A 12,457-nucleotide genomic window follows, 5' to 3' on the forward strand; every position below is an offset into this window, starting at 1 on the left:
CAAAATTGTGTGACCTTCACTACTGTATAATCCCTGAACATTCTTATCACTCCAAAAGGAAACTCTCTACCCATTGGCAGTCATTTTTTATTCCTTGCTCCAGCTCTGATCTTTTCCTTTTTTATAGATTAGCCTAATCTGGACATTTGATATAGGTGGAATTGTATTATTTATACCTGGCTTCTTTTGTTACATTAAAGGTTAATGTTTTCAAAGGTAACCCAAGGTTGTAGCAGGAATCAGTACTTCATTCCATTTTGTGACTACTTAATAAGATTCCACTGTGGAATTTTATCTATTCATCAGTGGATGGACATTTATTTGTTACCATTTGGGGCTGTTATCAGTAAGATTCCTATAAACATTCACTTGCAAGTTTTTGTGTTTTCATTTCTCTTGGGTATGTATCTCAGGGTCAGATTGCTGTGACATTTAATTAATGTTCGAGGCACTACCACAGTGGTTTTGAAAACTGGCTGCACCATTTTATAATCCCACCAGCAGTATATGAGGATTTCATTTTCTCCATATCCTCTACAGTACTTGTTATTGTCTGCAGTTTTTTTGTAAAGACATCCTAGTGGGTATGAAGTGGTATCTTGTAGTTTCAATTTGCTTTTCCTTCATGATTAATGATTTTGAGCATCTATTCATATGTGTTTATTGGCTTTTTACATATTTTCCTTGGAGAAATGTCTATTCAAAATTTGTGTGTGTGTGTGTGTGTGCACATGCATGCATGCAAGGGATTGGACCTAGAGCCTTGTATATGCTAGGCAAGTGCTGTATCACTGAACTACATCCATAACCCTTTTTAAATTTTGAGATAGGTTCTTACTAAGTTGCCCAGGCTGACCTTGAACTTGTGATCCTCCTCCATCTCCCAAGTAGCTGGGATTATATGCGTGTACCACCATGCCCTGCTGTCTATTCAGAATTTTTTTATCCATTTTTTAATTGAGTCATTTGTCTTTGTGTTAGTGATTTGTGCGAGTTCTTTATATCATCTGGATACTAGCTTTTTATTAGATACGTAATTTGCATATAATTCTTCCTATTCCATGGGTTGTTTTCATTTGTTTTTTGTAGTTGGAACATTTTATTTTTCTTTTTTAAAAAATTCTATTATCCCATTCCCCCTCCCCTCCCTATTTTTGAAAGCTTTGTTTCCATTCTTTCCATCTTCACTTTTTTTCTCGTGCCTTCCTTGTTCCCCTTCCCATTTGAACATTTTCTTCCCATTTCCCAATATCTATTACACATTTTAGTCCTTATTTCTACTTTGTTTCTTACACTAGAGAAACAATGCAGTAATGATAGTGTCCTTTGAAGCACAAAAGTTAGTTGATTAGTTCCAGCTTACCTGTATGTCCTTTTGCTTCTTATACTTACTGGTTTGTCTTGTTTTGTTTGTATTTTAGGTGGGATCTTGCTTTGGTGCTCAGGTTAGTCTTGAACTCCTGACTCCTGGGCTCAAGCAACCTTCCCACCTCAGCTTCCCAAGTAGCTGGGACCACAGGCACATGTCACCATGCCTGGTTTGTGCTTTCAATATTTTATAGCTAAGAAATTATAGTGAAGAGTTTTATGTTTTTAACCTCCTAATCTGTTTTTACTCTTTTCATTGATTATGTGTGTTACTTAGAGTGTATAAATTTATCTATTGCTCTGTAATTTCAGGTTTTAACTTATTTAAGACTTTTTTTGAAAATGTGAATCTCTGTGATCATCGATTAAAAAGACAAGGAGCTCAGTTGGTAAGTACATTATTCTGCAATCAAGATAAATGGGATTATCTTGTAAAACTCAATATTCAGCAAAAACATGTGTGTACTAATTGGGAGAAAACATGGATTTTTTTAAAAAAGACAGAGCTGTCTTCAAGTGCACTGGAGGCTCTCTGTCCCCACTACTGCACCTCCTCAGCCACCTAGGCTGTTGCTGTTTTACTCACTTATCCCACCGCTCTCTTGGCGTCTTGCTGAGCTGGGGCAGCGGTAGGCTCCTGTGTCTAGGTGAATTTGGAGGAGAGGCTTAAACTCCTTAGATCCAGCAGTTCACATGTGCCTAAACAAGAAGTACTCTTCATTCGTGGTGTCTCAGTGGCAGGGATTGGAGAAAAAAAATGAGGAACAGACAATGAAACAGGAAAATGGTGCTCTATAGAATGTATATAGCTTATATCTGTGTTTACATGTGGCCCTTAAAAAAGAAAGGCAAAACTTTTTTAAGTCCGTTTTATTCATATGCTGGCTTCCTGGGATGGTATGGATATTTATAAAATCTTGTAATTTCTACTTCTCACTGAGCATTGGGAAAACCAGATCAAGCCCCAAGAATGAGTAATCACTTCTAGGTTGACTATTTCTTTTTGAGGAAAAGCTCATGAAGATGGTGTCCATCTTACTTCTGAGCTGTTTGTGAGTAATGTCCAGCTGGGTTTCATGAATGTTTGGAAAAATCTTCATCTTTCTCCTGGTTCCCACAGAGTTTACGCGGTGCTTCTGTGGTTGGTTGTTTTTTAAAGTTCCGTGTCAGTATGCAGTGTTTTTTGCAGTTCTAATTCATACTGACCTGAAGAGGTGCAGACTCAATGTTGTAACAGAAGATAGTTTTCTGTAATTTTATAACTCCAATGTACTGTATAATTTGTATGTAATTTTAACTTTTCTCTTTTGAACAGTATGTAGAAAAGCTGGAATTAATAGGAATGGATTTCATTTGGAAAATAGCCATGGAATCACCTGATGAAGAAATTGCTAATGAAGCTATTCAGTTAATCATAAATTATAGTTACATTAATCTAAATCCTAGGTTAAAGAAGGTGAGTATCCAAGGAAAGAAGTTACTCAGACAGAAAAGCAGAAATTTATACACAATTTATTGATAGGTTATGATTCTTCACATGCCCTCAAATTGTTTATTTTGATGTTTTGTCCTTAATAATGATAATAACTAAATGCCAAAGCCTAATGTTAATTTTCATATACTTCCTACTTTTAGGATTCAGTATCTTTACATAAGAAATTCATTGCTGACTGCTACACAAGACTAGAAGTGAGTAGCAAGTTTTGTTAACCTGTCTTTGAACTGAATGTTTTCCTTTGATACTGTTATATTTTTAGGTAATGTATAATGCTGATGTTTATAGCTGGATCCTATTGAAGAATTTGTCAAGAGTACCATATTGAGGTGCAGAGAACAGTCATTATCCTTGGTAGCTCTTTTTTACCACCTCTCTATCCCATACCACCCTTTTCCCTTTTGGAATATTCAGAAAACAGGTCTACTGTTCATTCTACTTTTTTTTTTTTTTTGGTACCACGGATTTAACTCAGGACCTTGCGCTTACGAGGCAGGCGGCAGTGCCACTGACCTAAATCCCCAGCCCTCATTGTACCTTTTTAATAGTCTTTTTTTGTTGTTTTTCTGTCCAGGAACTTTATATAAGTACTTGCTTCCATTCTTATCCTTCATGTTTCACATAATTTATACAATAAATGCTATTGAAGACCAGAGCAGGATACTCAGTTGTAGGTGGTATTGGTTGTATTTGTCCATTAAAAGCCTGCTGTTTAATATTATCTCATATGTATTTCCAATCCCTTATTTCCAAAAAACATTAAGCATTTTTACTGGAATTTTTTGCTTAAGTTTGATATCTTATAAAGAGTATTCCAAAAGCATAAAGTACTACTGCCCTCAAATGTCAATAAGTTAATCTTCCTGGTGATCAGTATGTGTTGTAATCTCTACAGTATTTCCTACCCAAATATGTCATTAAAAATACTTTGTTCAAGTCCTCTTATATAAGGTACCTTGTAAGTATTAAGAGCAGTGGTTCTCATCTGGGTCTTATTTTGCCTCCTGGGGTCATATGGTGAAAAGTTTGTCATGACTAGAAAGGTCCAGCTGGTAACTAGTGTATGAAGGCCCGAGATCCTGCTGAATGTCCTACAATGGCTAGGACAGCTTTCTGTAACAAAAATTATCCAGCCCAAAAGTCAGTAGAGTCCAGGGTGAGAAACCCTGATATAGAATAATATTTATTATTTTATAGGCAGCCAGTTCAGCCCTGGGTGGCCCCACTCTAACACATGCTGTGACCAGAGCCACAAAAATGCTTACAGCAACGGCCATGCCAACTGTAGCAACATCAGTTCAGTCTCCGTATAGGTAAGTGATTACAGAAGTAAAAACACATACAAAGCACATAAAAACATATCCGGATTTTTAAAAAATTATTTTTTTCTCTCTGGATATCTTAATTATTGGTTTCCTCATATTATGTGATAGTGTTTACTAACAGTCGTATTCTGAGGAATTATATTTTCCACATCATACACCCCCAAATCCATATCTCAACAATCTGTAGGTCATCGCCAGAAACACCCAAGTATGGCTGTGGCCCTACCCCCCTGCCTTGTGGACAAGTTCTGTTGTTGTGAAGGTGAAGCTCTCCTTATGTTGCCCAGGCTGGTGTTGAGCTCCTGGCCTCGAGTGACCCTCTGCCTTAGTCTCCTAAGGAGCCAGGATTATAGGCACATTCTACTTACTGTGCCTGGCTAATTGTGCTTTTATGTATTTCATAGTATTTTTATTCCATGTAACATGAGTAATATGTTTAGGTGGAATAAAGATACATTCATTGGACAAACTAATAACGAATAAAATATTTCCTCACCAATAACTTTTTCTCTTTGGTCAAACCTAGGGCATTAATGGGGTAAGCAAAATAAAGTGGAAGATGGTGATCAGTTAAAATTATACATGTAATGTAATCATAGTCAATCAGAGTACTTTATCTGCATGTTTGTGTTAAAACTTTGAGCTCACATCGCTGTGTTTAGAGCTTTCAGATATTACCAGCGAAATCTGAGTTAAATATTTGCTGGGTTCTTTAAAATAGTAAGAAACAATGTGTGCTTAGAAACATTAAGTTGAAGTAACTAACATACTTTCATGGACTTTTATGAGCCATTCAAGACTGGTAAGCAGCTCCACATCCTTGATAACCTGGGATCTTTGGCCGGTGGACGCCAAAGGGTTTGCCCTCCGTGCCACACTCTGCTGTCCTCTGGTGATGGGTCCTCGCATAGTCATTCTTTACTCCTGGAACCACTGTGTATTTGCATCTTTTTAGTCACTACTGGGGTTACTACTTTTCTTTTCAAAACCTTCCTTTAAAGGGGGGATCAAAGCAATATCATTCCCCATATTCTCCTTTTTTATCTTTTTCTAAATGAGTTGATACTGTGTAGCTGTACTTCTAATACAAAGGAAGCAAATAAAACTCAGCGCTCTCTCTCTCTCACTTTTTTTTTTTTTTGGTACTGGGGATCGAACTTGGGTCCCTGCGCTTTCGAGGCAGGCCGCGGAACCACTGAACTAAATCCCCGGCCCTCTCATTCATTTTTAAATGGCAGAAAGGATGATAGATTCAGTTTATGCTGAGAGCAGTGACATGCTTTTCCAATTCTCATATTCTTGGAAGTGTATTGGAAATATCCTTTCACTAAGAATTTGTAGTAAGAATTCCTTATCACGTTTGTAAGATCAGCCCATCTGTGTTATTCAGTTCCTTTATGACTCATCTACAGGTAAATCATTTATGGGCTGTCAGGTTAGGGTTTCCAGACTGCTACTTCCTTAAATCAGTGTACTCTGTTTTTGTTTTCTCTTTACTAAGTGCTTTTTATTCTGAATCATTTCACATTTGGCTGACTACACAGAAAAATCACATAATTTTAAAGTCTTATTATAAACTCTTAGGTAGAGTTATTAAGAATGTATAATTTCAAAGTTGAATTTGAACTAGAACATTGTAGTTTATCTCATTTCACTAGTTTTGAAAGAACTTTTCAGTATACATAATTGTTCTAATAGAGGGGTGGGTTATTTCATCTGTACAGTATTTTGTAATACAACCTGTGATATAATTATTGAGACATAATTAAAGCTGTTCACAATTAAATTATTATAGCACTTAGATTTTATTAATCTGAATTTTCAAGCTTTCAGTTCTTGCCCATAAACTGGAAAAATTTAGAACTTATATTTAATAGAACTGTTAAAATGTGTTTAACCAACTGTTTTTAAAATAAAATTTCCAGGGGCCAGGTGTAGTGTCTCACACCTGTAATTCCAGCACTCAGGAGGCCAGGGCAGGAGGGTCACCACAAGTTCAAAGCCAGCCTGGACAACACGAGACCTTGTCTCAAAAAACAAACAAATGGAAAAAAAAAAAAGACATTTCCGGGACTACTAATTGAAGTAGTCCAGTTGTTAGAAAATGGTAGGACCGCTCTTTAATTTTAGAAATAGACCTATTTGAAATATGCATTTTGTGGAATAATAGCTATTTACATTAAGGGCACTTGAGTTTTTGTTTATTAATGTTAGTATGTATGGTGTTCTCTTTAATAAGGTATAAAGCTGTGACTCCTACTAGCTGTTGAATACTGTAGTGCTGTTATTTCAAATGATTATATTCAATAAGTCTTCAGAAGAGACCTCAGATTTCAGTTTTTATTTATGGTGTACTTACTGGTTTACATTTGTCTTCTAATTTTCAGGCAGTTCAAGACTTTGTAAGATTTCACATATTTACAGAGTTTCATGGCATATTTTATTGTAAAATTTTGAGAGTCAAACTCTCATTGTTCATTATTGGAGGACTGATGGACAATTAGGCCTGGAGACCCAGGTCCTCTGTATATGGAACAGCTGATTAAAATGAAGGAAGAGGAACTAGGCATGGTGGCGCACGCCTGTAGACCCAGCACTCAGGAGGCAGAGGCAGACAAATCACAAATTTGAGGCCAGCCTGGGCTACATACTGAGTTCAGGCCAGCCTGAAATACAAAGTGAGACCCTGTCTCAAAAAACCAAAATAATAATAATATAAAGGAAGAAAAAGGAAATGTGGGAAAGGGCAGGCTTCTCCATTGCTGCATCTGTGTGCTACAGCTGTGAGCAGATTGAACCTTCTCATCGAGTGAAAGAGAAATTTAATCTTTTCAGGTTTCAGTCTTTGACCAGTGAGCACTGACTGTGATTGTGATTTGGGTGAAACAGATTAGAATTGAGCTCAAGTCAGCAATTCATTCCAAATACATTTAATTTTTTTTAATCCATAGGTCCACCAAACTTGTAATAATTGAGAGATTGCTACTTCTGGCAGAACGCTATGTGATCACTATAGAGGTAGGCCTCTCTGTCGAAGGTAGCTTCATGATATTAGTAGATTAAAGGTGGTAAGTGTATTTTTTACATGTTTAATGGCACCACTGTACATCTGACTTGTTTGACTTATACCTTTTTCAAGGATTTTTACTCTGTTCCACGAACAATTCTACCTCATGGTGCCTCGTTTCATGGACATCTTTTAACTCTTAATGTTACCTATGACTCTACCAAAGATACATTCACTGTAGAGGTAGGTTTACACTAAGCTCTGTGGCCGTGTTCATTGTCTTGTTACTTTCATAAGACTGTTGATGGAGAGAGGCACGTGAATGATGATTTTTAAAGCTATTTGATAAACAGATTTAAAATAAAGACCTGAAACAACAGGAAACTGAGAGGTATAGGCAGATATGTAAATAAATATAAATGTATAATGCTAAGTAGTGGTAAATGTTATAAAGAGTAAGAATAATGTAGGCTAAGTTGGTAAAAAGTGATGGGTATGTATGAGATTTTAGATAAAGATAGACTGGGAAAGTCTCTGAGGTGGTGACATTTGAGCCAAGACTTGAGTAGACTGACAGAGTAAGTGATAATTCCTTAGAAGAGTGTTTTGGGCAGAGGTGGCAGCAAGCAGGTCCGAAGGGCAGGCGGGTGGCTGCATGGGTGGAGCACCTCGAGCAGGGCAGAGTGGAAGGCACTGTGGTGGAGGGGTGGAATTTTACTCTGCAGGTGATGGATGGCAAGGATGGAGTGTGGACTTAGAGCAGGAGAGAAGCCTTACAGGGCAAGGCTCTTTGCTTTGGGTTGCTTCTCCGCTGTGATCCCAGCTTCTAGAAAGGGGCCTAGTGCATAGTAGGAGCTATCAGTTGTTTAAACGAACAGGTCAGTGAATTCTCTCACAGCAGTGTTGCACTTTCTTCTACAGGCCCACAGCAATGAAACCATAGGGAGTGTCCGGTGGAAGATAGCCAAGCAGTTGTGCTCTCCTGTGGATAATATTCAGATATTTACGAATGATAGCCTGGTAGGTTTAGCAGTTCTGGGCACTTGGCCTGCTGTGAATACTTTCATCTTTTCCCTCTCAGTAATTTTGAAACCATTTTTTGCAGTTGACAGTGAATAAAGATCAAAAGCTGCTCCACCAGCTGGGCTTTTCTGATGAGCAGGTCCTTACAGTAAAGACCTCTGGCAGCGGGACCCCCTCCGGGAGCTCAGCAGATTCTTCAACCAGCTCCAGCAGCAGCAGCAGTGGGGTCTTTAGTTCATCATATGCCATGGAGCAGGTACTGAGTGATCGATTCCACTTTGCAAACAGGAGTTTAATAATTAGTAGCTCTAGCTTTAGCCCAGATAAGTTTAGGTGCTTATGCCCTTTTCTCACAGTTTCTGACTCTTCAGAACATGTAACTCAGAATTGCTAGGATTCATTTGGGAGAAGATATATAACTTACCAGTCTTCTGAGTCTCAGAGTCTTCAGAAGCCGGAGCCATTCTGCCTGGCCACTCACTGTCCTCTCATACATCTCTCTTCACTGATTCCTTGACTTTCCCTCTCTACTGGGTCATCCCATTACCAGTCAAACATATTGGTTATTTCTGCCATCTTTAAAAAAAACCAAAAAACCCTCACCCCAATTCTTTGGTTATTGACCTATTCTCTCTTTCACAAATCAGCAGAGTTCATTGAAAGAGTTGTCTAAACTTGTTTCTTTTTTGTTATCCTCTCTTGAAAAAAGGCTCTTTTCAGGTTAATTTGTTTCTTCCCCTTTTCGGTCCTTTTTGGTTTTGTTTTTCTGTTTTTTTGTTTTTTGAGACTGTCTCACTACATAGTTCAGGCTGACCTTAAACTCACTATGTGGCCCAGGCTGGCCTCAAACTCCTGAGGATCCTCTTGCTTCAGCCTCCTGAGTGCTGGGAGTAAAGGGGTGCACCACCATGAACCTTGATGTTTCAGCAGAGTTGTGTGTAGTCACTTCCCCTTGAGCTACTTTTTTCTCTTAGCTTTTAGGACTCACCTGATTCCCCTGCTTCTCTGCTCTTCTTTGGTCCCTTGCTAGTTCCTCATCATCTCCTTGATTTCTACTCAGAGGCGTTTCCCGGCCCAGTCTTTGTACCACCCTTGTCTCTATGTTCATTCCTTTGGTAATCTCATCCAGTCTTAAAGCTTTACAGACCATATAAACATAATTAACTCAGTAACTCCTCAGTTTGTCTCCAGCCTAATGCAGACACATAGATCCATCTACTTGACATCTCTTAAATGCCCACTAGACACCCCCGCAGGTGTAGATATCCAAAGCTGAGCTCCTGATCGCCCCTTTCCCTCACCTTGCTCCTACCTGAATTCTCTTAATACCATAATCTTGCTGTATCTAGATGGTGTCTCCGTTCTTCTAGTTGCTTATGACAGAGTCCTTGGATCTCTCTTTGCTGTCAAAACCATATCCACAAGTGAATCCAGGTGCTTTTCTCTGCCTCCACAGCTTCCTGGTCTGCCAGCCCTCATCCCACACCTGAGAGTGTCAGCTGCTCTCAGCTCCTGCCCGTAGCCCAGTGAATTCTCTGTAGGGCACCCAGCAGCCATGGCCTGACAGAAGTCAGATTGTGCTGCTCAAGTCCCTCCACTCATTCAGAAGAAGAGTCAGAGTCTTTATTAGGATCTTCACCTCCCTGAGGTGCCGCCCTCGAACCTTGCTGAGGCCGCTGTGGTGGCCCTGCCCTCACTCATTCTGGCCAGCAGCACAGGCTGCTGTTGGTCCTGAGAGCAAGGCCTGCACGCTTGCTCTTCCTGCACCCGCATGTGCATTCCCAGGGCCTCATGCTTTCCCTCGCCTGCCTTCTCAGTGAGCATCTCTGACAGCCCTGTCTGGAGTTCCATTCCTATTCCTACACTCTGCATCTTCCTTCCCTGCCTTATTTTTTCTTTAACATAAAATTTATTGATCTTGTTTCTCATTCCTCCAGTAAAATGTGAGCTCCACAAAAACAGACTTCTGTGTGTTTTGTTCACTGCCGCCACCTCCCCAGCACCTTAGCAGTGCCTGGCATGCTGTGGGCCCTCAGTCAGGTCTTGATTGGCTTCATGAGTCAGTGTGTCTGTTGATTTTGTGCTTTTCTGTGTCAGGACTGAACTGGCTCCAGGGTGCAAAACTAAATGAGACGTTCTGCTCTTTGGGCTTTTACTATCTAGAGACCAAGGTCATATGAGGGAAAAGTATTTAAAAGACATAGGGATTTTATTTTCATGTTAAATATGTCTTTAATTGCAAATGTGAGGACTTCCTGTGACTGTGTTGTTCTAGTTTACAGCATAAGCTTTGTATGATATCAAAGAGCTTTTCAGGGTTAGCATGAGTGTTGTGGGGTTTACTCATCCAGTAAGCCTTGACTTAGGAACACTCAAGTTGCGGACTTCCACAGGTATACTGCGTAAGACTCACCATCAGCTCACGAACAAATCTGACGTAGGAACAGTTCTCCTAGAACAGAACTCGTTCATAAGTCAGGGACTTAGTGTGTATAAATCTCGGTGGTATTATGACAGTTAATAACAAAAACAGTATATGTACCCTCTTCAAGTTTTATATTTTAAACTGTCATATTTATCTGAATGTATTAAAAATCTTCCCACATATACTTTTTATTCCTTAGAGCCAGAAAATAGTGTGTTAATTACATCTTTATCTCCACAGTTATATCCACTTCGTCTTTTCTGATCTTTAGAAACAGCAGCTTGATTACATGCGCCTCTATGTTTGTGTGAATGTGTGTATACTACTTTAATTTTGCTTCCAAGTCAGTCATGACCCAGTTGGCTGCAGGCGAGCCATGCTTAGCTGTCAGGGTGCCTCCTGTGTGCTGCCTGTCTTACCTCTACCTTCAGCACCTTCACGTGTCCCCTTCACAAGCAGCCCTGTGCTCCTCCATCCACTGAGCGCTGTGCTCCTCCCAGCCTTCACAGTGGCTAGCCTTTCAGAACTAGTAATTTCGTGGTCTGTTTGATAGAAAAAGAGAAGATTTTTTTTTTTTTGTAGATGTGTATTTAATATTTTGCTTTGTTCCCTCAGGAGAAATCTCTCCCCGGTGTGGTGATGGCTCTTGTGTGCAATGTATTTGATATGCTTTACCAACTTGCCAACCTAGAGGAGCCAAGGTACATAGAAATATTTGTAGGACTTGAGAGAGAAACTGACTAAGGTTAAAGAGGCGTGTAACATGTCACTTCAGGTGTATTTTACTTTACATTTCATATTAAATGATTCTGTTACTGAAACTGGCTTATGGAAACAAAATTTATATTTGAAATTTTTCAGGATAACTCTGCGAGTACGAAAGCTTCTGCTCTTGATACCCACTGATCCAGCCATTCAGGAAGCCCTTGATCAACTTGATTCTTTAGGCAGAAAGGTATGTGTATCTCAATGGTTATTTAACCTGCTTGTGAATTTTATATTGTGAGTCTGAAAGCAGAAGCTGAACTCACATTAAGGCCACATACTAGTATGTTTCCCGTATTTTTTCTTCTTCTAAAAAATAACCTTTGCTATAAGTGGAATTAGAACTTCATGTTGGGTTTTAAAGCATCCAGAGAGAGTCAGTAATGACATCAAATTTAGGAATAGGAAGAGCCTTGAATGTTATCTCCTCCTCCCTACTTATGATTTACATTAGGAATCGAGCCCGCAGAGATGAAGTTACTTGCCCAGGATCAGACTCTACTTCTGATTCAGTTGTGATGTTTTTCTTCTGTAGCAAGCCTCTAATTGTTGCGTGTCTGAGTTATTTCTAAGAATGGGTGATCATTTTTTTCTTCACAAGTGATAAAGTTCATTTTAATTTTTAGAATGTTGTTCCTTAAGAGATATATGTAGAGGTAAACTGTTTTATCTGTCATATTGTTTAATTATTCTCAGAATAAATTAATTTAGAACAAAGTTGTTAGAGCTAGGTTGCAGTTTAGATCAGCTCAGTCATGTCATCTGTGGCTAGGTACTAATTTGAGAAAGAAGAGAAGTAATGAAACTATGAAGTACATCGTTGGTATTAGCTAAAAAGAAATTCTCAAAACTACTATTTTAGAAGTCTTAAAATTTCTGTATCAGTATCTAGAGGTACAGATTTTATGTACAGAAACAAATTTAAATGACCTTGCTAGTGTTGCTTAACATACATTATCAAAAGCATGTATATAATATTTGAATATCATGCAATACTTAAAATTTGAATGATGAAGTTTGGTGTTTTGTTAATAATTAGTGATATAGTT

At 38.8% G+C, this 12,457-nt stretch overlaps 1 protein-coding gene across 6 annotated transcripts in view; it reads left to right on the top strand.

Moving 5' to 3' along the window:
- The window catches only part of Usp24 (ubiquitin specific peptidase 24), a 138,899-nt gene that overhangs the window by 64,150 nt on the left and 62,292 nt on the right, over nucleotides 1–12,457 (top strand). For all 6 annotated transcript variants that reach the window (XM_087214687.1, XM_087214685.1, XM_004869638.4 and 3 more), the window contains 10 exons: nucleotides 1,681–1,757; nucleotides 2,684–2,824; nucleotides 3,004–3,057; nucleotides 4,061–4,176; nucleotides 7,140–7,206; nucleotides 7,328–7,438; nucleotides 8,117–8,215; nucleotides 8,301–8,474; nucleotides 11,259–11,344; nucleotides 11,505–11,598. In XM_087214687.1, the coding sequence (XP_087070813.1) occupies nucleotides 1,681–1,757; nucleotides 2,684–2,824; nucleotides 3,004–3,057; nucleotides 4,061–4,176; nucleotides 7,140–7,206; nucleotides 7,328–7,438; nucleotides 8,117–8,215; nucleotides 8,301–8,474; nucleotides 11,259–11,344; nucleotides 11,505–11,598 (1,019 nt within the window). The remainder of the gene's footprint in view (nucleotides 1–1,680; nucleotides 1,758–2,683; nucleotides 2,825–3,003; nucleotides 3,058–4,060; nucleotides 4,177–7,139; nucleotides 7,207–7,327; nucleotides 7,439–8,116; nucleotides 8,216–8,300; nucleotides 8,475–11,258; nucleotides 11,345–11,504; nucleotides 11,599–12,457) is intronic.

The sequence above is a fragment of the Heterocephalus glaber genome, unplaced genomic scaffold (genome assembly GCF_053883595.1).
Source record: "Heterocephalus glaber isolate CG9 unplaced genomic scaffold, H.glaber_assembly_v1.0 deba00001447, whole genome shotgun sequence".
Taxonomy (NCBI): domain Eukaryota; kingdom Metazoa; phylum Chordata; class Mammalia; order Rodentia; family Bathyergidae; genus Heterocephalus; species Heterocephalus glaber.